At 42.4% G+C, this 25,574-nt stretch overlaps 1 protein-coding gene across 1 annotated transcript in view; it reads left to right on the top strand.

The window, feature by feature from the left end:
* LOC147749129 (glycoprotein-N-acetylgalactosamine 3-beta-galactosyltransferase 1-A-like) overlaps nt 1–25,574 on the top strand; it is a 260,681-nt gene that overhangs the window by 221,497 nt on the left and 13,610 nt on the right. The window contains exon 3 of the mRNA XM_086966432.1: nt 10,878–11,542. Within this exon, the coding sequence (XP_086822558.1) occupies nt 10,878–11,542 (665 nt within the window). The remainder of the gene's footprint in view (nt 1–10,877; nt 11,543–25,574) is intronic.

Raw genomic sequence — 25,574 nt, 5'->3', positions numbered from 1 at the left:
CTGCTGGGCTTGAATTTCTCCCAGCATATTCATATTCATGTATCTACACACATAAAGGGTCATACTCTTGATCAAGTTTGGACTTCCAATATTGATATTACCCCTCCTTCCATTTTTCCCTGTTCCTGGTCCGATAATTTTTTTATTTCTTTTGTATTGGCTTACACTCCCTTTGTTCCTTTGACTCCCGTCACTAATATCACTGCCCGTAATTGGAAACGGGCTAATTTGGAAGAATTCCACTCCCTACTGGCTGCCTCTGCCCCCAGCAACCTGGCCTCCTTTACCACCCAGGCCTCTTGCCTCGAATCCTGGCTTAAAGCAGCCAGTGATAAGGTCGCACCACTGAAAAACATTAAATCCAAATGTCCCCATGACGCCCAACGTTGGTTCACCGAACAACTAAAGAAGGATAAATTAGCCCTCCGCCAAGCTGAGCGCCGCTGGCGCCGCGCCTACTCACCCGAAAAAAAATCTGAATAGGTTGTGTCGTTAAAAATTATACAAAAATTCCATTCTCCAGGAAAAAAAGTTATACTTTTCTCAAAATTTTTTACATTCTGCATCTAAGGGAAAATATATTTTCTCCATTGTGAATGAGCTCACACAACCTGACAGGGTGACTCTTCAAGTTGTCCCCTCGCAATCGCTTTGCGATTCTCTTAATTCTTATTTTATTCACAAAATTATCACTATAAAAAATAACATCCCCATCCCTTCCTCCTCCTCTGCCGGGGTCTTTCCCTGCCAGAACTCGTCCTCACTGTATGTCTTTCCCCCGATTACTAAGACTGATTTTGTGGCTTTACTAAACAAAGTGAGCTCGGGTTCGCCAAATGACTGCTGCCCCCGCAGATTCTTAAAGCAACCTTTCTCGCTTGCCCTGACCCTCCACTTACACTTCTTAACGAATCTCTAGCTACAGGAATTGTCCCGGACTCCTTTAAAAATGCAGCTGTGGTCCCTATCCTGAAAAAGCCCAATGCCGATCCTCTGGTTCTGGCCAATTTCCGCCCTATCTCCCTGCTTCCCTATCTAGGCAAGATCTTAGAGACCCATGTCACTAACTGTCTTAGTTCTTTTATCGAGAACTCTCAGTTTCTTGACTCCCAGCAGGCGGGCTTCAGGCCAGCCCATTCCACCGAATCTGTTATTTTGGCGGTGATGGATGAGCTCAGAAAGGGTGCTGATAATAACATCTCTCAGGCACTTGTGTTGTTAGATTTGTCTGCGGCCTTTGACACAGTCGATCACAACCTGCTGATCGACCGTGTCAACAACGCCGGTGTCCAGGGTCGGGCCCTTGAATGGATTAGATCATTCTTACATCAGCGAACCCAGGCGGTTCATCTGTCTACCTTTGTGGCACCACAAACCAGCCTGACCTGCGGAGTCCCTCAGGGCTCTGCCTTATGGCCCCTATTGTTTAACATCTACATGCAGCCTCTGATTGCTTCCCTCCGTAATAGCCCAGTTACCATCTTTAATCACGCGAATGATCTCCAGCTGGCTTTTAATTTTGATTCCATCACTACATCCTGCGCTAATTTTCAATCTACCTTGCTTTCCATTAGCGAGTGGATGTACCATAGCCAGCTGAAGTTAAACCCCGATAAAACGGAACTTGTATTAACCAGGGGACTTGCTAACCCCTGGAATGCTAGCTTCTGGCCTTCTTCTCTGGGCATCCCTCCCCTTCCTGCTGACTCTGTGAAAAGTCTCGGCGTTATCTGCAAAGACCTCTCAATGAAACCACAGATCAGTGCTGTCACCTCGGCCTGCTTTTTCCATCTTCGCAGGATCCATAAAATCTGCAGGTTTCTGTCCATGGAGACTCTCACATTGGTCATCATAGCCTTGATTACATCTCGCATTGACTACGCCAATGCTCTTTATGCTGGCATTCCTGCCTACCAATTGCACCGTTTGCAACTTGTGCAAAATCAGGCAGCCAGGTTAATCTTTCGCCAGCCTAAACATTCACATGTCTCCCCGCTACTGAAGGAACTTCAATGGCTGCCCGTCGCCATGCGGTGTACCTTTAAACTTGGCTGCACCACTTTTAAGGCGCTGCATGATCAAGGTCCTGCTTTTGTAGCCTCTAGAATCTGCTCATCCTATCATAACCTGCTCACCATTCCAGCAGTCAAGCGTAAACAGCATGGTGGCCTCCGCTTAGCGTTTTTGGCCCCCAGATTATGGAACTCATTCCCGAGCGAACTCTGACTCTCTCCCAGTTACGCTCTCTTTAGACGCCTACTTAAACTCACCTTTCCGGCAGGCCTTTGAGTAATGTTGCACCCTTCTTTTTCCCTGTTGTCTCTAGCGCCATGAAACCGCCTGGTGTCCGTGCGCTGAATAAATGCTTTTACCATACCATTGATGCTGTGCAGCGTGGCTAAAACCTATTGGCAAAGCCAGTAGGTCCCAAAGACGAGACCTATTGGCTGAGTCAATGTTTGTTCACCAGCTTGCCAACAGGAGCCTCCCTGTTAAAATCAAATGGGGATGTTGGGTTGAGATTCTTAAGGAGAAGAGTCTTTTCCCTATGCAACAGTGGATTAGATGGTAATCATTCAAGCTGTGTTTTCTGCCCCGCTCATCTGATGTTAGGAAAAGTTATTTATCAGATTCCTAGTGTGATTCGGACTTTAAGTGATGCTCTCTGTTGCAATTATGCTTTTTACACGTTTTGCTTGTTATACAATTTTGGGTTTTAAAGTCCATATACTTCTTTGCTAATGGCGAATTTGTATTTATACATTTGCAATGACATCAACGTTAATATTTGGAATAAAAATGCTGATATATTTTTGTTTTGCGACCATGTAATCACTCAAAACCATTGAACCTAATAACATTGTATTTAATTTGCCTCCAAAATTGTCCCGCTCTCTAGTCTCCAGTTCCAGCTATTTTCATAAATAAATATAGCCTCCCTAAAATGCTTTCTTTAACAAGAGGCCCTTTCTTGTCAATGAATATCAGTGTTTAGTCAGGCTCGCACTGCTCCCTACTGGTCACAACCAGCCCTCGTTCCTCTTGAGACCTGCATTTCTGCACACAAACAACCTTTCGTGCTGTGACGCTGACACCTTTACTTAAAGTACAAACATGCCTCTTCCATTTGCTTCATGTAGGAACCCCGTTTTTAAAACCAAAGATTTACTCAAAATCTGCTTTCAGGAGCGTTGGGATATGTTTTAGTCGTTGCCACTGCCGTCATTTTCAGATTTTTGCCAAATTACAGGAGTAAAGAAGCAGCAGAGTATCTATCACGTCAGCTTTAGCTGAGCTTCAAGGACGTCGACCTCGGGTCAGTTTCTAGGTCTCATCAAACACAGAATAGGGGATGGAGGGAATGCTTGCAGTTTGTCTAACCGCTGGCAATCGCTTGGGTAGTGTTCCAACCTACTGTCATACTCGGTCTGCAGGCCAGGTCCTCCCCAAACTGGAACACAAGCAACCGAAGAGCGATTCACCATTATTATTTCCAAGCATCACATTTAACCCCTTCCATGCGAGGCTAATTTCCCCGCGGTACGATGGGGAGGAGGGACGTGCGCGGCACAGTGGAGCTGTGCTCATGACGAGCTGAGCTTGTCAAGACTCCGCCCACTCCCGTGGAACGTCCACACAGGAGGGTAATTAGCCCCGCGTGGGCGATCCGCGGCAGTTATGACGAGTTCAGCTCGTCGTGAGCACAGCCACTGTGCCTCATGACGAGCTGAGCTTGTCATAAGCGCCAAAGGGGTTCAAAACAATGGGCATCTTGCCCCCAGTGGCCTGTGGACACAGGTCCATATTTATAACAGAAAAATACAGCCATTTGTAAGTGGGGAGGATGTTAAAGTGAAGAATTATGCTTCATTAAACATTAAGATGTAATAGGCTTAATGGAGAGCGAAAGAAAACATTAAGTCTTAGGGCCAGATTTCGAATCTGGCTATCCTCGGACAGCCAATCTTTTGGTGGTGCGGCGGTGGCGGATCTGGCCACCGCTGCACCGGCAGTCCGAACGCCCAACAACGACTCGGGCAGTTGGACTGCACTAGGACTGCTTGCTCCTCCAGGGAACTACCATTCTTAGCTTAGAAGCGGCGGTCAGAGGCCGCATTATGATTGGCGGGACTACCATTGTCCCGCCAAGCATATTTATAGTTTCCTCTCACCCAGGCTTTTCGTGGTGGTTCCACCCTAATAAAAAGCCTGGCAGCGAGGAAGCAAAGGGGGCCATGCAGGGTCCCCATGTGCTTCAAACATATGTGTATGCACATAAGAGGGCATAAAATGTGCCCCCCGTGTGCATGCACTTAGGTTCCTGCATGGCAAGGCAAGGGCTTTCAAGTCCATGCCGTGCAGGAACTTTGTGAGGCGTTTCCATTGCAGTGCCTTTTTTAAAGGCACCACCGCCTTTTAAAAGGCACCGCAGGGGGAACTGCCCTGCCGCCCACCCGCCAGACCACTGAAAAGTAGTAATCTGGTGGGTGGGTGGTGGCGACAGAAGAGTTAACTTAATTATTAAGGTAACTTTTTAGTTACATTTTCTCCCATTTTGAAGCATTCAGAAACATTGTTTTGTTCTCATGCTCCAATATTGAGTTGAGAAGGATTTTTATTTAAGAGTTACATTCTTCATCTATTTGCCTGAGCCTGGTTCATAAATCTGACTGAGCACTGCTCATTATCAGCCCTGCTATCTGCTGCCTTATGATAATAATGTAAAATAAGCACAGCCTTCCCTTTACTTTAAAAGGAAAATGTGACCCTGTATTCATTTAAAAAATGAACTCAAGGCTGAGAGTTACTCATTGACCATGCATGGGGCAGCCTTCCTTCCTGTCTTTACCCTTCTTTCTCTTGTGTTCTTTTGGATGCGTCCCTTTCCGTTTTGAGCTCGGCGGGTCTTGGGCTAAAAATTCCACGGACTCGATAATTCTTGCTCCGGTGCCTTCTCGACTCACGGGTTCACACTCTGCGACTCTGGGCAATAGCTTGCTTAATCTCCACAACGGCCCCTCGCGGCGGGATGCCTGACTTTCACCTTGTGGATACCCGCTGGGGCTATCACACAGGGGAATATCAGGACGGGTTCCCTAAGCAAGCGCCAGGACACCCACTGCGGGTAGCTGTGCGCTATATAAGCTCAACTACATTTACATTTACATTTATAAAGAGTATCTGAATTACAACAGGCTGAGGGCGATAGAGTAAGAGATGTGTAAGTTAGTAGTACTATTCGTTCATGCCCTCTCTTACCAATGTAGTAGTAAACAATATGTTTGTAAAGCAATGGGCATCACTATACTTCTGTCCATTACAATAAAACATATACTCTGAAGGTGTCTGCAAGCTAGCTGTAGCTCACGATCGACTGGTTGGAGATACCTGTTTTAGAGAGTGTAAACCCAAAGGTGCTTTTTCCTGCCAAGAACTTTAATAGTTAATCCGTTCAGAAAACATACTTGCTGTTCTCCCCCTGCCGCTACATGTTATCCTTCCTCTGTGTGCGTGCTGCAGCTATTCACCGTGCGGGCATATCGGTGTGTTATTAAAACACGCTGTTGCTTCTGTTTAGGCGGGAAAACGCCATTTTCACTTTGTGAGATCCTTTCTTTGTTTTTTGATGGGGAACACAGCAAAGTTTCCGTACTGCACTTTAGTGCTAGAGTAAACAGCAGAAATTACCTTGAGCCTGCTGGGAGTGTCCTAGACACTCCACTGACCTACCTAGCTCCTGAGACTCTTACTGACCGTTTGGTTCTTCCTTTAGGTAAATTTCCTGTACCCTATCTGGATTGTCCCCTCTTAACAATCAGTCAGTACTTGTGATTGTGACTGCGTCTAGCAAACATTACTTGCAGTCAACATTAACAGTGCAGTTTTCATATATTAAATAATTGTAGTGACAGCAGTTGGGGCTGCCATCACCCATGGTTAATTCTCCTCTCCTGTCATATTAGCGACACATTCTGATTACAAAAACCTATGTTTTAATAGTTCAGGGCATTAATAAAAGCTACAACTGAAAAAAATAACCATCATTAGAATAATGCATTTCTTTTTATTTGGGGTTTCATTTTTAAACTAGTCCTGATAAATGTTCTGTTTTTAATACTGTCATAGGAGTAACAGTGCTGCAGATTCATTGTGCAATTAAAAATAAAGTTTAAGATATCATTGTTCCATTAAAGGGTTGCATTTCAGCGTACCTTTAGTTAATCGAAGGTTCCTCGAGTACCTGATTCTTTAGCAAAACTGCAGTTCACTTACCGGCACTAAAAGATGTAACTTTGGATCCCGTGCAATCAGTTTGCATTCAGAATAACCAGAATATTTTCTTAGTATTTTTAAGTTTTGAATTTTCGTATCTTGTTTTTGAGATAACAAAGATGCGTGAGAGGGTAATGCAATGGGCATCGATCCTCTTATAATGGATCATCATGTTTAGGTTTTATGTTATTTCAGAGGAAAATCTGCTTGCGAGATTATGTAACTATTGAAATGTAGCTTGGTCAACAGCTTCTGCTTTGTCAATGGTGTTTGAGAACTTCACAGGAGTATTTATTTCCTGTTTTTCTTTTTTTATGTCTTGCCGAGACAGTACATGCACTGTGTCTGCAAAAATTTTGTTTACATACAGGCTTACAGTTTGCCCATAGCGTACCATTTCTTAGCCTCAGTGTTGCCCTCATTTGCTTCGCTCAAGTTTGTCATGGCAAGTTGACGTCATTTGTCTTCTTGTGTTTGGCTGTCCCCTGGAGCATGGATCAAGTACTTGTGTTCATCCACTGCCCCCGTTTTTGTAGGAACTGTTTTTTTGTGTGTTCAAGCTCTCCAAATAAGTGCTTTTGTTTTCAGTCTGTCTCTCATCTCCCCATCCATGTAGCTACTATTCCCTTTCACCCACTCCCTTCCATGTCGTTTACCTCTCCCTACACTGCACTTTATGCCACTGCACTCTGCACCACTTCACTACTGTACTTTACGCCTCTGCACTCCACTCAGCACTACTGGATGCCTCGTCCGGAGTAGTAAGCACTATATAAATGCAATTACAATACAATACTCTACTCTACTGCACTCTTCTCAACTTTCCATCACTCTACTCTATGCCTCTGCACCCCTATACTCTACCTTGCACAACTCTACGCCACTGCACTCAGCACCACTATACTCTATTCTGCACCACTGTACTTTATGCCACTGCACCCTACACCACTCTACTCTGCACCACTGCATTCTACCTCACTAAACTCTAAACCACTCTACTCTGCACCCCTCTACGCCTCTGCACTTTACTCTGCTGTACTCCACTCTGCACCACTCTTTCTTACTGGTCTCTCCACCACTCATTCTTTACCACTCTATTCTAAACCACTCTGCTCTATGCCACTGCAGTCTACACCACTTCATTTTATGCCACTCTTCCCTACTCTGCACCACTCTACTCTGTGCCCCATGCACTCTACTCTACGCCAATCCACTCAAAAATCTCTACGCCACTGCAAACTACGCCAGTCCACTCTGCTCTACCCTAATCTATGACACTCCACTGTCCGCCCCATCACTACTCCACTGTACACCACTCTGTCACTACTCTACACCATGGCACTCCACCCAACTCTGTGCCGCTCTACTCCACTCTACTCCTTGCTGTACCACTCTACTCTAAGTCACTTAATTCTACCCCACTTCACTCTAACCCAGTCTACTCCAGTCCACTTTGTGCCACTCCACGCCACTCTGCACCACACCATGCCACTCTGCACCACACCACACCATGCCACTCCACACCACACCATGCCACTCCACACCACACCATGCCACTCCACTCTAAACCATCCACACCACTCTACGTCATTTCTCTCAACTTTACTCCTCTTTGGTCCACTCCACTCTACTCTGTCACTTCTCTCCACGCCACTCTAGTGTACTCCATTCCACTCTACTGTACTTCACTCTGCAGTTCAACATGGCTGCAAAACAATATTGTGGTGCGGTTGTGATTTGTTAAGGTTGTGCGTTTTGTATTTGTTGTGTGTTTTCTTGTTGTTGTGGCTTTTCCTTGTTGATTTATTTGTTACGTTAAGGGTTTGTTATGTTGTTGTAGTGTTTTGTATTTGTGTGTTTTTGTGGTATATTATTGTTTTTGTATTCCTTTGCTGTATGTTGTTATTCATGTGTGGTGTCATTTTTCTAGCCTAGTGTTACATTATTTTAATTCTGATGGTGAGTTGTTAATGCTGTTGTTTTGCGCTCTTGTACAACTGTTGTATTGTTATGGTAGTATGCTTTGTCCTTGTGACGTGGCTGTATTTTAGTGTGATTGTGTTCTGTTGTTTTGTAACACATCTCTTGTCTACCTCCTTGAACATGGAAAAATGCTCTAGTCTCACAATACAACTAACTCTAACCCACTTTCCTGATTAGGTGGTAAAGGTTGTTTGCACAACAGACCTGTAATAGCGCTGAGGGCAAATGTTTTTGATCCCACCCATGACTATTAACAAATCAGCTCATATGGCCTTCTTTATTAGTCACGAACAGACCACACTGTATGATTTCTTATGAGCTGGAGACACTTCATGAAGAGATTGACAAATATCTAGCAAGGCTCAGGGCATACCAGGAATAAGAGACCTCAGGGGGTTAATGCTCTTATGCAGAGATCTGTGCACTACCTGCTTATCACTGGTCTGAATCATTGTATAATAAGTCATAGGGGTAATGTACTTGCTGCAAAACACTAATGTAGCATGTAGCTCACATGAACATATACTTTACAGATGTCTCGTTGTGCCACTGATTTTGTTGCAGACCTTCTTCCTCAACCTGCACATCACAAGTTACGATGCTATTAAAATAGGCCAGTTGGTTATGCAGCCGATGCAAACATCACCGTGTGCCATGCAAGAGGTATATCTAAATCCATGCAGCTTTATCTTGTGTAGGTTGAGTAACATCAGTTATCTAGTACCAAAACAATTCACTTTAGATAAAACACTACAGAAATTGTAATTAAGAGAAATTATAACATCAACCTACATATGTGCAATTCTTTACATATTGCATGCATTCCATAGACATTATTTCCATCAGTTACCTCAAGTACAGACGTAGAATGTTTTGCCATCCCTCATTCTCCCATGTGCACCACCTCATACGTTCTCTTCATTTCGCCTTTAATTGGTTAATTCATGATAGGCTGCAGGCGAAGGTAAGGTGTGGCTTTTCCATCTGGGTTCGTCAGGGTCCAAGTGACAAAAGAAGTTATCAGATATCCTTGCATTAAGAGCTGGGCTCCTTGGAGAAGGGCTTGGTGGTAGCTGGAGAGGACCAGCATACTGTCCCACAGCCTCCCTACAGCGAGCTCCTTCAGACATTGATATGAGCTGAGGCATTAGAAGTGCTGTTATATAGTAGTGAAGCCCTTCCATCCACCTAGAGCTGAGCAAGGAGGCAGAACACATGTGGCGGCTGCTGCCAGTGCTGTCTTGCAGTGGCTTGATAGTTCTGAGGTTTCAAATGTCTGGATACTATACGGCTTTCAAAATGGTGGAACCCATAACAACGAGGTCACGAAACACATGAACATTTTTAAAACCCTTCCAGATATATGTCTGAAGAAGCAGGGAACTTCCAGCAACCTTGTGATTCAACTAGAGCTATCCATGCTGGATGCATTTGTATCAATGGGTTTGCGGTGTTGCTATCCTCCTATAGAGTCACAATCATCTGCCTTTTGGTCACGTCTTGAAAAGTAATGAAAGGTTATATAGAACAAAGTCAAAAAAAGGAAAACTAAAGAAATTAAATCTTTTGGTAAGCCCTTAGATGACATCCTCTAAGACAACTTGCATGGTGCTGCATAAAATATTTTTTGCAGACCCATGCATGTCATCTTAGAGAGCTTACGGAAAGACCCTTCTAATGAATAATGTAAAAACAGGTTTTTGAAGTAACTACTGCATGTAAATGGAGGAGACCGATGCAGACTGGCTGTCAGTCAAAGTCCTTGAAAGGTTTTGTAGGGAACTGTGCAGTAAGTGAGAAATTGTCCAACAGGTTTGTTACCTAGAGTTCTTCAAGAAACTGAAAACCTGGCTCTTTGTATGCGCACTTAGGGGACCATATACCTGTCCAAGCGCCTTGGTACCCTCTCATGTTATTAGTGCCCTATACAAATCAATTTAACATAACATAACATAACTCAAGATTCATTGCTGCAGGGAAATAGGTTGTTCACCTGTAAAAATGGCTTCCCAGCTTTATTACCAGCTTGTTGTTTTTCATGTAAATGAGGTGTTCAGACTTTCTGAAAAGTTTCCAAAAAAGAAAACTACAGCTGCATGCAGTAGGCATTTTGAGTCTGTGTCGTTGAGCTCACTAGAGAATGGAGGGAAGTGAAATGACGAGCATGGATCTCAAAATAGTATATCAAAGTGTTGCAGAGATGCATAGGATCATAGAGGACCCTCATAGTAAGCTGGTAACTCCATAGGAGACACCCACACTTGAGTATTTGTTATTGTTACAGGTAAGTAATGTCGTTATGATTGAACATTCATTCAGACCAGAGCTCTTCTGTACTCCCTAAATCCTTACCTAGGCTTGATACCACTGAATATCTTTTCAGCACAGACGATTCTTTGCTCATAAATTGTTGTTCGACTCCTAGATCAGGCCTCTGTACCTCATAGCAGTTTTTGTTTTAACCACAATTAATTGTTATCGATCCTTCTTTTCCTTGCCATGTCCAATGATTTTCAGTCTGTTTATTAAAGTAAAGCACCAGTGAAAGAGGTGGGGCGAAGGGGAGAGGTGTGTAAATCATGATTAATGTTACATAATCAATCTGTGTTGACATTTTTCAGGAGAAGACAGCCAAATTAGTGACGAACTCTACAGTAAGGTGCGGATCCTCTGTTGGATCATGACGGGCCCAAATAACCTGGAAACGAAAGCCAAGCACCTGAAGGCCACATGGACGCGGCACTGTAATATCGTGCTCTTCATGAGCTCTGTGACGGATGACAAGTTTCCCACCATAGGCCTGGACACCAAGGAAGGCCGGGACCAGCTCTACTGGAAAACGATCAAGGCTTTCCAGTATGCACATGACAACTACCTCGATGAGGCAGACTGGTTTCTAAAGGCCGATGACGACACCTATGTTATTGTTGATAACTTGCGCTTCTTACTTGCCAACTACACCCCCGATCAGCCCATATACTTTGGCAAACGCTTCAAGCCCTACGCTAAACAAGGCTACATGAGTGGTGGTGCTGGCTATGTTCTTAGTAAAGAGGCCCTCAAGCGTTTTGTGAATGGTTTTAGCACAAAGGTTTGCAGCCACACCACATCAGTGGAAGATTTGGCTCTGGGACAGTGCATGGAGAAGATGGGCGTGCTAGCAGGGGACTCCAGGGACACTGAGGGGAGAGAAACATTCCACCCATTCGTACCAGAGTCCCACCTTATCGGCCATTTTTCCAAAGACTTCTGGTACTGGAAGTACTGCTACTATCCAATTGTGGAGGTAGGTGCAGAAGTATCTTTAAGTTTGTGCTATAGCCGAAGAATGTGTTTTGTGCCTGAATTTTCTTTTTAGATCATTGTTTAATTAATGTGGGTGTTTCTTTCAGCACTGAATGTACCTGATGTGCTTACAGCCATCACATAAAGCAGCAGGTGCTTTTTCATTAAAAGGGAGGCTAATTATCATCAAAATGTGTGGATGATAATTCTTTTATGTAGAGCATATATTTTTGTGCATATACTTTGCTTCTTTTCGTCTCATGGTGAGAATCTGTGCCTTAGAAAGACATCCAAAGAGTCTTAAGCTTCAATAGTCTCCAAGAGAGTTATCTTGCCCAGGATAACTGTTCTGCAACAAAAAGTAACCTAAAACACAGCTGACAGATCCATTTCCAACTCTCCAACTTTCACACATACCGCCTGACTCAAGGTTCAAGAGTGCCTTAAAAAGCCCTACTCGTTCCCATGTCACTACAAGTTCACTCTCCTTTGTTCGTGGATGTAGGCAATCTACCATTTCCCCATGGTGAACCCAGACTTTTCACCTTTTACTGAACCCTATATTTCTGCTGGATTTAGAACTCTGTGCTCTTTACCTCTGCTAACCAGGAGTAGGATGCTTGCGCTCCCTCTTTAAATGATTGAACTGCTTTATTCTTAATGTGTATATATATACACCTTGCTTATAAGTACTTAGCATATCATGTACAAAGTGTACCCAGGGCCTGGAAGTTATGTGCTACCAGTGAATTGCAGCCCCTATTGTGCACACTACAGTTGCAAAGCATACATGGATTCATGCCTACCATGCGTAGCCTTACTGCTGCAGTGTGTTCTGTTGAAACACCCCTTTGTGACAGGTAAAACCTCCCTTGTAAATATTAGTAGCTCACCCCTTTTAAATTCTTGTATCCCACAAGGTAGTATGTATGGTATTTAAAAGTGGGACATGTTGAAAGTAAACATTACAATGTCCCTACAATTACATTGCCCAAAAAGCGATTTTCTTGGTGGCAGACCTAGATGTCTCATTTAGAAAGCCGTAGTACAGATTGCAATACTAATACTGTATCTCAGTGATGGTATCAGCTAGAAAAATAATTAAACATTCAAACCACTATTTTTAATATTTATTAAAAGTCCAATTCAATTGTAAAGTAAAATTTAATAAATATTAAGATATTAAGGAAAAGTAACTTAGAAAGTTACCCATTGCCTGAATTGTCAGATGACTAATTAGCATAAGCCTCTGTCAACTCCCAGCCTGTGCTCAGCCTTGAACAGTGAACATGTGGAAAAGGTTTTAAATGCCTCCTAACAGCAAACAGTAGGTGACATTAATGGGCGGAGATGACTCCTCTGAACCAACAGAATAAGCGGTGTGGCGGCTGTAGACACCCTTTTGACCCTATATTGTTAAATCATGCTTGACAGTTCTGTTGAATCAAACGCTTCACTTGGGGCAAACTTGATTGCGATCGAACAGGATGCCAAGACAGTTCTTGTGCATCCACTATCTAGTTGCTGAAGGACCCTGGTTTTGTCCTACCGGGCATCTGTCTCCGGGTTTTTTGAGGGTGAGTGCCTACCTCAGACTGGATTTTAGTGTTGGATATGGGAGGACACTAGACTTACCACAGTACCACCCCCCACCCCCCCCCGCCCACACACACACACACCCATCCCTCAGAACCCAAGTTTAGTGTAGCTTACACTAAAATGTTTTCACACATACCTTTTTGGGCACGTTTGCATGTGGGCAAAAACTGCTGAAAAAGTGGGTGGGGTAACTACTGGGAATTTTTTTACCTTGTTTAGTTAGTGTGCCCAGCAGTCAGTCACAAAAGCTTGTGCCAGGAATAAATGTGGCACTTCTGGACCTGCAGAGATCAAGAGAGGAATGGACCTGCTATTTGTAACCTGAGAGGAGCCCAGAAAGACTAAATCTGCTCCCTCTTGGACCATGGACAGAGAACTGTAATCCAAGGGTCAGTTAGCTGACCTCCTAAGTGTCTACAGGGAGGCAATAATGTGCAAGAGGCCAGGTTACCTGTGGCAACTGGCCCCTGCTGTTGGCCTTTGCCTCACACCCCAAGTTGCCTTCCCAGATGTCCTGGGGGCCATAGAAGTATACTCCTGTGGTAAGTTGAGACATAAAAGATTAAGTAAAAAGCTAACATCTTTACCAGGACGAACCTGGTTGGTGTATCTGGCCTACGCTCCATGGCAGCAGCCTTAAATTGCTCCTATGACCTGGTGTACCGTTACCATAGACTGTCATTGCCATTTTATGCTTTTTGCCTCCTTTTTTCCCTGAAATCTTTAAAAACTCGTAAGACCATTCCCTTATTGGATTATTGTAATTTTGGTATCATGTTATTAGTTTATTCAATCTTTCTTTATTTTTATAATTTGGTTTGTGGATTTTTATTGTTTTTATTGGTTGGCATTTTTACTGTATTAGTGTTTTGGCGCTGCATAAATACACATTGCCCTAAGTTAAGCTTGTCTGCTCTGATCCATAATTACCAAGGGGTTTATCTCAGCTTAATTTAGTGACTTGCAGGGTTCACCTGACAAGGTTCATGAGTATTCCTTAAATTGGGCAGTCACCCACACCAAATAATAAACAGGAACAACTTGCTTATGATAAAGTCACATAGAGCCCTACACCAAACAAAACGAAAATATTTACAGTAAGCTATGGAACCAGGAAGCTGATTTCTAACCCTTGTTACCCCACTGAACCACATTGCTCGATCAGAGGTAAATCTCTTGAACATCCTGTGCCTCTGACCCTTTAACTTCTGAATGGGGGAATACTTTGAAATAACCAACGTTTGGCACTAGGTGCTGTGGTACAAAAAGCAAAACGAATGCAATGTATGGTTGTTTTTTATCGAGTTGTGTACATGTATTTGACCTGAAAGCATCTCTGGATCCCTGGAATTCAGTGTGGCAATTTCTTCTAGATATTGTAATTTCAGTGCTGTAATTGCATTGTTGTATTGTAGTTGTCGTTTGGTAATTGTAGTTTTGTATGTAGGTGGTGGTGTGATTTGGAAATGTAGTTGTATGTGTTGCATTGTGGTAACAACGCTGTAATATTTTTGTGGTTGTAGAGTTGTATACCTAGCGAGCTGTGTACATTTTGTTTATAATTTTTCAGCAGCTATAGAGTTGTGGATTTGTTGTAGATGTGCTTCTGTAAAGTGTTTCAGTTCAGCTCAGGTGTGCTGTTTGGGGGAATTTGCTGTATGGTTCTACAATATGTAGAGCTGTGTCGTGCTGTACATCTGTGGCTTGAAGTGTTTGTAAAATGGCCAAATTAAATTATGAAAATAAATTTGTTATGTTGATGTAGGTGTTCGTTTGCAAAGTTGTTGCATTGTAAAATCACATTTGTGGGGGAGCTGTGCAGCTGTTGTCTTTTTGCGGATGTGCAGTGGAGGTGTAGTCTTGCAATTCTATATTTGTGCAGCTCTACTGTTATTCCTAGTCAGTGATGTAGTTTCCATAAACTTGTAGGAGTGCCATATTCCATGTGTTGAATTGTACAAGTTCAGTTTTTCGATTAATATGTTGTATATGTGTCCTTGTAGAGTTGTTCTAGTTACTGACAGAGTTGAAAGTAGGTGCCTCAGGACCTAGAATCCTGTTAGTGTAACTAATCACCATGCACTTATTAATGGCTGCCACTGTGCCGCATGTTTGCTGAGCCATGCACAACGTCTACAGTTCAAGGAAGGCACCCTTTAAACTTGCAAGGAGGAGGCTTTTGTATGTAACACTAGCAGCCCGCCCCGACGTTGTCCGGATATGAATTGCTGCCGGCCAGTAGTATATTGTTTTGTAGGATTTCGTTTGATAGTATTTCTTATCTGTGACAGGCCTGTGAAACGCTCGGATTCACAGTGCACTGCTAATGCACTTAAGAGTGCGCATTCAGTAGTGTGTGAAGTCAAGTTTCCCTACTTTATTTTTCCTTGCAATATTATATAGCGCAAACTCGACAACATGGCATGAGCACAATTTACATTACAGAAGAACACATTCATTTGTGGAAGGCACGAGGAGACAAAGCGATTTGCCTGGAATCACAGGATGTTGAGCTGATGCCGAGATTCGAACGTAGCTCCCCAGTTCAAAAGTTCGCACTTCTAGAACTTGTGGCGGGAGGTGTGTCTAAAATTGTATGTCGGTGCTGGCCATCAATGAGAGAGACCTGTGCATTTTTCAAGTGGGTGGTGAAAAAATATGAGTATGTTGCTGGAGATGTGGGCCGCCGTGCCACCAATGTACTTACCGGGGGAGGGTAAACGCCCATTATTTCGCAACTTTCTTTCCGCATACCATCACTCCGCATACTTTCATTACGAAAGTACCATGACTCCGCAATGCCATTATAACGCATGGAATTACATTTTATATGCTTTTACCACGCATACATTTACAACGAAATTCGTAGTAAATGCATGAATGGTAAAAGCATGTTTTTTTTAATGTTTGGATAAGGTAATTATGGGCATAGGGGTATATGTTTTGGGGTACTGAGGTATATGTTTTGGGGTGTTTGGGTATTTTAAGGGTTCAGATATAGTTTGGGGTTAGCGGGTACAGGGGTAGTTTTAGGGTTTATGGATAGGTATGGGTTTTGGGTACAGAGGTATTTTTAGGGTTCAGGGGTAGGTTTGGGTTTTGGGGTACAGGGTTATTTTTAGGGTTCAGGGGTAGGTTTGGGGTATAGGGGTATTTTAGGGTTCAGGGGTAGGTTTGGCTTTTGGGGTACAGTGGTATTTTTAGGGTTCAGGGCTAGGTTTGGGTTTTGGGGTACAGGGGTATTTTTAGGGTTCAGGGGTAGGTTTGGGTTTTGAGGTACAGGGGTATTTATAGGGTTCAGGGCTCAGTTGGGGGTACAGGGGTATTTTTAGGGTTTAGGGATAGGTTTGTGTTTTGGGGTACAGGATATATTTATAGGGTTAAGATGGGTTAGTGTTTAAGGGTGTTGGGGTATTTTAAGGAGGAAGGGTGGGTTATGATTATGGGGTGCAGGGGTATTTAAAGGGAGCAGGGTGGGATTAGCACACAATATGAGACATGTCATGAAGGGCGGACCGTACCATACGCCCCCAGCGTTTGTCACGCCCCCAGCACACGCCCACAGCACAACGCAGACACGCCCACAAGGGACTACTTTGCTGGCACGGTTCTTTTACCTTTTAAATGTATATGGTGGGCGTCTGCATAGCCTATATCCTTCTGCTGCAACTGCCCTTGCCAACGCTGTATTGGGTGTTGTGATTGGTGCTGTGGTTCCTGAGATTACCGGCCTCAAAGGTTTGGGCTCTCTCTTTATTATATTAGTATAGATAACACAAATTGTCCCTACGAGGATCACAACTGTTACACTATTTATAAACCAGGTTCAAGAGACCAATATTGACTCTGACAGTCGGGTGGGAGTACAGCTTTCAAAGTGGTTGCCAAATATGACATTGCTTATTGACACACTATATTGTAGTAATATCAACTCATTCCACAAATGTAGTCATATAAATATCCGGTTGAAAGCATGTGATAACACTAGGGTATTGATTCAAAGTTGTTTGCGAAGTGACCTTGGAACAAGAAATGGTTCTGTTTACTATCTTTTGATAAATAGTACATGTACATTTCATAGCACTTCCGTGAAGTATCGAACAGTATATAATCTTGCTGTCTAGAAGCTTTAAAAACCCCAACTATGTCTCAGGGACTTCTTCCGGATAATAATAATCCTTAAAGTAAAGCCGAATTAAAAACATTGTCTGTGCTTGATAGTATGGAACGTATAGGAATCACATCTTAGGGAAATACAGACAGGAAAACTCCAAGTCAGCATCTTATATACATATTGGCTGGAGTAATACCAGTCATTGTGTTAATGACTTAGAGCCCATCGTTTATTATGTGAAATCATACTGGTGTCGCTAAAGAAAAATCCATATATATATATATATATATATATATATATATATATATATATACTCGTTTCCTCCAATTTTCAAAGAGAAAATACCGCACTCAAGGTGGGGGGCTCATGCAAGACTCTTCGGCAAACCAGGAAACAAACGTTTCGGCGTAGAGCCTTCTACTGTGTCATTGATTTATTCATGAGACAGTGTTTATAAAGCAATCTTCAAAAAAGGGGAAGGGGGCACTGAAACAGAGAAGGGACATAATATCTCTTGCAAATCTAAGCGCCATTTTAAAGAGGTCAAATACCTACTAGTTTCGTATGGAAACTTTACTTTACATCTTGTCAAAAAGAAGGGTGGTCTCCTTACAAGTTCAATCTGGGACAAGGAGTGATATGTGATCAAAGAGGGAGAAGTCCCAATGCTTCCCTAAGTTAAAAACCTATTGTGTGTACCCCCTCATAACTCAAGATACCAACAAATTGGCAACCACGTTTCAAAAAATAGTGCAAATATATAAAAAATAAAATAAATCAGTATAGAAATTGTACAATTTATTACATATAATGCATTAATAAATACAAAATTACAGTGCCATACAATAAGATTAAAAGTGTGTCAATTCACATAAAGAACAATAAAATACAGGTTGTCGACGCAGCGTTTCGGTTTGTGTAATAACACCTTCATCAGGACAATGTTCTATTTAAAAAGGAACATACAATTAGATACATACATCTTATAGTATATCATTCTTTTTACATTCTATTCCTCTAGCTAGTAACACTAGGTTGTCACTTGTCTAGGACATAACAATACAATTAAAACAACACCGTACTTGCAGGCACTTTGACTTCTATTTGCATAAAATTCTAATTTTGAGTTATGTGGGGTCATACTTATTCTGGGGAAGTTATACCTGAGAAAATTACTATCTACATATTGTAGACTCGCATACCTTATTTGTTAAAAAATGGGGAATGAATTCCACCTCTGTAGTCAATTAGAGGGTATTCTTCACCGAGTCACCCTCTTATGCTTGGGTGCTTCTGTTTGATATGATTCAATACTGGGTTCGCATTTCAACACAATGTGTTGAAATGCGAACCCAGTATTGACCCTTCAAGAATGCTGCATTGGCATTTGTATTTTGTTGTTAATGACGGGGGTTGGTTGTGGTCATTCAGCTCTATACAGCATTTTTTTTTCATGCAGAGCATGAAGTAAGTGCCTTCTCATTTGTCGGTTGTTGTGTGTTGGGTTAGAGTGCCCTGGTCAGACATCTTGGATATTGCAATGTCCCTTTTATTGGCAGCATTTATAGGTGTGCCTGGATGTTTTTCTTTGTTAAGCCCTCTTGCACAACATGGTGCAGTAATTAATGACTGAATATTTTAATCGCGGTCTTTCTGTGGGGTGGAGCGGTCGCCTGTCTGCTGGCACACCTTTTAAAGTGTTCTTCAGCTATTCTAATACTTATGTTATTATTTCATTATTATGCAAATTACATTGGCATAGCGGACGTATAAACAAGCTGAGCATCTTCAGTTTATTAGGCATGCACAGTTTGGAGAAAATGTAATTACTTGTAGTGTTCTTACCAGTTCTGGCTTGTTGGAGAGGTTCGCGACTTCGGTTCTTGATTGTTCTGGTCTTCCCAAGATAAGGGCAACTCTTTCTGGTAGCCACGGTGCTGCGGACAATGGAAAGCCAGAGCAGACTGTGCCTGCCAAAAGGAGTGCCAAGAGAAAAAACCCATAGGTAAAAACCTCTGTTCCCAGTAGATGAAAAGAAACTGGGTTCACCACTTGAGTGATTTTAAAGGCTTTATAAAAGCGTGGATTGAATTTACTAAGGAAAAAGTGTTGAGGTAAATATTTTGAGGAAAGCCAAACTTTACAATTAACCTGATCTAATGGAGATTGTCGTCGAAGGATGTCAGCGGTGTCTTTCATTTTTTTTCTTTTAGTTTCCTGAAGATTGTGTACTTTTTGTCTGACCACTCGGAGATGTTGGATAAAAGAGACTACTTCTGGAAACTGTAGTTTCTTGAAAAACTGATGGACAGGTCCTAGGAAGGGAATCACATAAGCAGTAAAATGGGGTAGTCTTGGAAGCACTATGAACAGTGTTATAGGAATTTTCTGCCAAGGGAACATATGAGGACCAGTCACTTTAAGTGGAGTTGCAAAAGCAACAAAGGTATTTTTCTAGCCGCTGATTTAAACGTCCAGTTTGACCATTTTTCTGGGAATGAAATCCTTAGGATAAAGCTACTTCAATATGATGGGATTTGCAAAAGGATTTCCAAAACCGGGATATATACTGAGGGCCAGGTTCCGATATAATGATCTGTGGAAGACCATGAAGGCGGTAAATATCCTATATGAAGATTTTTTCCAAGTTCCTTTACGGTAGGTAGTTTCCTTAAAGCAGTCAAATGTGTAATTTAGGAAAAGAAGTCTACTGTCACCATAATGACTTGGTTACCTGCAGAAGGAGGGAGAGAGAAAATTAAATCAGTGGACATGGTATGCCATGGTGCCGGTGGAACATGTAGGGGCTGGAGTAACCTCACAGGTTTCATGTGAGGTGTTGTGGCTTGGGCACAGACAGGACAAGAAGATACATAGATCTCAGTATCTTTTGTTATTGACGGCAACAAAAAAGAGAGCAGTAATAACTCAAAACCACGATGACCGGCAACATGAGGTTGGGAGGAATAATGCTCTACCATAGTAATAGAAACTATCTTGTCTCTTAATCCGGTCATTCAGCTTCTTCCATTCTTCTTGGTTTAGGGAGGTATACTCTAATTGGATTCTGTCTAGTAATGATTGAACTGCGCCAATGATTAGTTGTGGCTCGATTATGTTTTGTTGTGGGAGCGTTAGACCTTCTAGATAACGACGGGATAAGGCGTCTGCCGGACTGTTCTGCGACCGTGTTATATAAGTAATGATAAAATCGTATTGGCTAAAAAAGTAAGCATACCGGTCCTGACGACTATTCTGACACTGAATGTTGCGAAAACATTGTAGATTCCTAAGATCAGTTCTGATTTCAAACTGTTCCTTGATACTCATTAGGAACTGTCTCTATTCACAACAGGCCAACTACATGGCTAATACCCGTTTCTCGAGAACAAAGTAGTTTATCTTGAAATCGGACAGGATGTGTGACAAGTAAAAACAGGAATGTGGAATTCCTATAGTCCGACACCCAAGATATATGGTTTGCGGTGAACGGCAACTAGTTTTCATGTGTATTTTGTCCTTGGGACAAGTAGGCCCAACCCCTTGCAGCACAAACCCTTTGGCTGCCAGTTTGCAGTACCACATTATGGATCAGGGAAGGGCACTGTTTGCAGTTAAGGTAATATTTTTGTCCATATGTTAATGTTGTTCAAACTTGTAGTTATGATTTATTAATTGAAAGCCTTTATTATTAGGGTGAGCGCTCTAAGTTAATGTAAGCTCTGACTGCACTACTGAAAGTAGTTCCAGTATAAAAATGTGTACACGTGTTCAATATTTAGCAATATGAGGCTATGTAAAATGCTCCCAGAATGCTCTGATTTGATGCAAATATTTGCAGAAGCTTGAAAGCAAGATTGATGATTCTTTGCATTAAAAAAAAATGAAAGCAGATACAAAACAGTTTGCTAAACTACTGTAAAATTTCAGGTACCATTTCTTTTTGCTGCATCCTTTAGTAAAATGTGTGGATGCATGCTAGTATTTCCCAGAACTATTCATAATGGGAAATCAGTGTAACCGGTTTCAATAAGATTATTGGAAACAAAAATAAATACGCTTTGGCAAAGCCTGTAGGTCTGAAATTGGTGGTCAGCTTTTTAGTTTTGTCAATTTGTGACTTGTTTTGACATGGTTTTTGTAAAAGATTAATGGTGTGGAAGCTGCCGGGCCCTCACCATTATAACAAACATTAGCAAAAACAAAAATTGTTTTTGGTCTCAAAAAGCATGCACTGCCAAAGTAGTTACTGGCACTGAACAAAACTACTTTGTGCTGATATGCTCCTTGTGAAAGAGCAGAATGTGGTCACTCACAGTGAAGCCAGCGATACAGAGAGAGCGAGAGAGACAGACTTTTAATAAACACAAAAGGTCACGGTAAACGCCAGACCAAATTAGCGGCCCAATTATTAAAGAAAGTCTCAAAAGCGCACTCATGGTATATGTCCTTGCATTAAGAGCAGCTATACAGCTTTCGTGAATTCCCAAGAATTTACAGAAGTAGGACAAGAAATAGTACTCCTAGAAAATATTTGTTAACCATGAGCAAATATGCATGTGTAGATTTGCTCATGCGAAAATCTGAGTGTTTGCAAGTTCACTTTGCCTCCAATCACTTTTTTCCCCACTCGAAGATTTCTAACTTGAAGATTTCCAACATTTCTCAGTATGTGAAAAGATTAGAGAAGAGTTGTTGAAAACCCTTAAAACATGCAAGTTAGTAGGTTTGCACAGACTCAAAAGGGCATTCTAACCCTGGAACTATTGCTTACCACTACCTTCGGCCCCAGTATGTAGATATCTGGAAATGTGGCAACATGAGGGTATGGAAAGTATTCAAACACTACTATGGTATGAGCCCTGGCATAATCAGAGAGGCTATATCAGAGCTCTTATATAATGAAATCGCCCCAAGCAGATTTTGTTGCAGGACAACTAGATTTATGAAGCAACCTGCCCACGTAGATATTTGATTAAATTCCATACCTCTAAAAAAAAGATTTCAGCCCGTCGTCCTCTTGTTGAAGGAGCACAGCACCTATTGCTCTCTCTGAAGTGTCTGTTTCTACAATAGAATTCCTTGTCTGTGGATGACGTAAAACAGGAGCTTGAGTGAATGCTTGTTTCAATGACTGAAAAACTCTTTCAGCAGTTTCGTTCCATTTGAATCCTTGTCAGAGATTTTTCTTATTTAAGGTTTGGGAGATATCACTTATATGGTGTGCAAAACTATCAATAAATTGGCGATAGAAGTTTATTAAGCCTAAGAAACATTGTGTTTCTTTGATGGTTGAAGGAGAAGGCCAATCTAAAATAGCTTTTACTTTTTGTGCATGCATGGCAATCCCTGTCTTGTTGATCCGATAACCCAAACATTCCACTTCAGATTTGTCAAACTCACACTTCTCAGGCTTACAGAAAAGACTGTTATGACATAGTATTTCCAGGACTTGAGCGACGTGTGCATAATGCAACTCAGGAGGAGCTGAATAAACCAAAATGTCATCTAAATATATTACAACAATCTGATTTAAGAGATACGCGAACATGTTAGCCCTGAATCTTTGAAAAATGGAAGGAGCATTGGTTAGTCCAAAGGGCATAATTCCATATTCGAAATGGCCCAAGGGTGTTCTGAATGCGGTCTGCCACTCATCTCTTTCTGACTCAAAGAAGATGATAGCCACCCCTGAGGTCTAATTTGGTAAATATTTGTGCCCCTCCAGGATAACCTTAATCAAGGGTAAGAATAGCGATCTTTTATAGTGATCTTGTTCACACCCCTGAAGTCTATACATGGCCGTAGATCTTTAGTCTTCTTTGGCACAAAGAAGGGGGTGCCCCAGCAGGTGAGGAGGACTAAGTAATCAAACCACTTTGAACGTTTTCTTCAGGGTATTGTCGTTCCTGGTTCTAGAGGAATAGAACCATGAAACTACCAGTGAGGGGGCAGCGTCAAGTTCTTCAGTTTCTGAAACACATCGGCATACATTTGGTAGTGATTGGGTACACCTTGGACTGAGTTTATGGAGTTACAAGCTTCTTTTTTCACCATAGGTATCTCTTTTGGAAACCATTCCTCAGTAGGATAGCCGAATCATTGGCAAAAATGTGATACTGAAATAGTCCTAGTTTCCCAATTGATGTAAGGATTGTGTCTGATCAGCCAAGGCATTCCTAAAATCATGATATGATTGGGTGTGTCAATCTGATCAAAGGACAAGTACTCTTGGTGTCTTCAAAAGTCATTTGTGGTGATGGTGTCATTTCTTTAACTGGTCCAGAAACAAGAAGTGCCCCATCCACTGTATGTACTTGTTCCGGAGTCTCCTTCGGAATACGCATATTCATTTCTCTGTAGCCCATCTTTTCTCCAAATACATTCCGCTGGCCCCACAATCTAACTATGCCAGTACACTTGCTTTTGTACCATCAGATAACTGTAGAAACATAGATGGGAGAGAAAGAGAAGTTGAGGTTTCTTTTGAAGTGCAGATTCAAGGTATTCCAGACCATTCCGTCCTCTCCCTTCTTACAGAGGACGGGATCTGACGTTTTCCGACTATCTCGATGGAAGGATAGGACAATTGCAAATCATATGACCAGAAGCTCCACAATATAGGCACAGTCCTTGTTTTCTCCTGTATTCTCGTTCAGCCTCAGACTTGGTCGTCTGGTCAGACTTATTTGCATTGGTTCTTCTACTGTCAAATGTAGTGCTTCTGGTACGGTAGCTTCTGTTTACGAGTACTAGGTTGTGTCATTCCTGTATGTTGATGGACACGTGATTTTCGCCTTTCCAATCCACGTTCATTGAGACGATGTTCAATTGACATTGCTAAATCTATCAGTTCAGTCATGGTTTCTGCATGAGGAGAATGCACAGATTCATCTGTAATGTCTTCTCGTAGACCTCTGAGAAAAAGAGTGACTAAAGTTTGTTCCACCCAAGTGGTCTCTGCGGCCAGTTGTCTAAAGTGTGTGACGTATTGCTGGACATCCGGGTTCCCCTGCAAAATGGCACCCAGGGCTTCCTCTGCTGGGGTCTACAAGCCTGGTCTTTGAAACATTGGTTTGAAGGCCGCAAGAAAGGACATGTCATTTGACAACCAAGGATCTTCCAAGGCTACCAAGCGAGTTGGCCATGCCAGTGCAGGACCAACAAGGCGCTAATTAGATACCGAAACTTAGTTCTGTCCAGTGGAAATTGAGTTGGGCGCAGGAAAAAATACTGTTAAGTAATCAAAAAACTCTTTCAACTTATTCGGATCTCTGGAATAACGAGGAGTGGTTGTAGAGACTGTGGGTACATGAGATGTTTTAGCAGCCAACACTTGGCGCAAAGCTACATTTTCTTCACATAACTGTTGTAATTCTTGGGCTTGCTGTTGAACATTCTACACTAAGGGCTGTTTCATTTCTACTGATCTTTCAGGAGGTGATGCTTTAGGAAGATCCATGGCAGCAGGATCAAAACGGGTTTTTGGGCGTTGCAATCTGTCACAACTAGTAATGTTCCTACCAGTTCTGGAGTGTTGGAGAAGTTCTCCACTTCGGTTCTTGAGGGTTCTGGTCTGTCCGAGGTAAGGGCGACCCTTTCTAGTAGCCACGGTGCTGCTGACAATGAAAAGCCAGACCCGACTGTGCCTTCCAAAAGGAGTCCCAGGAGGAAAAAAACCTGTAGGGAAAAACCTCTGTTGAAGTCAGAGACTCTAAGAACGAAGAGGAAGGAAAGAACCCACAAATAAGAGCAAACACCAGCAAGGACTGGAGAATAAAAGGCAACAATTCTAAATAGGAGTGGAAGGTTAAAGGAATCCAAACTGGAACAGGAAGCATAAATACATCAAGCAGGAGCAAAGGTCACCAACAGGAGCGAGGACACACCAGGAGGAGCAAGGAGTGTTGCAACGCCCCTCAAATACCCATAGGCAGGAAGTGATGTAATAGGAAGTGATTTAACAAGAAATAAGCAGTTGCCATCTTGGATAGGGAAAAGGAAGCGTAAGGAATAGGGAAAGTCGCCATCTTCAAAAGAGTAAAACAAAGAACTTTCCCAAGGCCCTCTGGGAAACAGGACAGAGGCCTCATTGGAAGAAGAAGTAACAAGATGTCACCAGGAGAATATACTGGAATCCGCAGTGAAATGTGCAAAAGGTGAGTGAAAGTATGCCCCATAGAAGTGCTGAAAGCCGCAGCTCCAAAATTGAAGCTGCGGTTTTCCTACTGTGTATTAATGAGCTTTAATGGGCCGCCGCATGGTACTGCGGCGTGCCTGACCAGACGTAAGCGTCGCGGAGTGTAACTGCGATGCTGAC

Source organism: Lissotriton vulgaris, chromosome 1_1, assembly GCF_964263255.1.
Source record: "Lissotriton vulgaris chromosome 1_1, aLisVul1.2, whole genome shotgun sequence".
NCBI lineage: Eukaryota > Metazoa > Chordata > Amphibia > Caudata > Salamandridae > Lissotriton > Lissotriton vulgaris.
The sequence above is the reverse complement of the archived record's forward strand: the minus strand, read 5'-3'. Positions and strand labels throughout refer to the sequence as shown.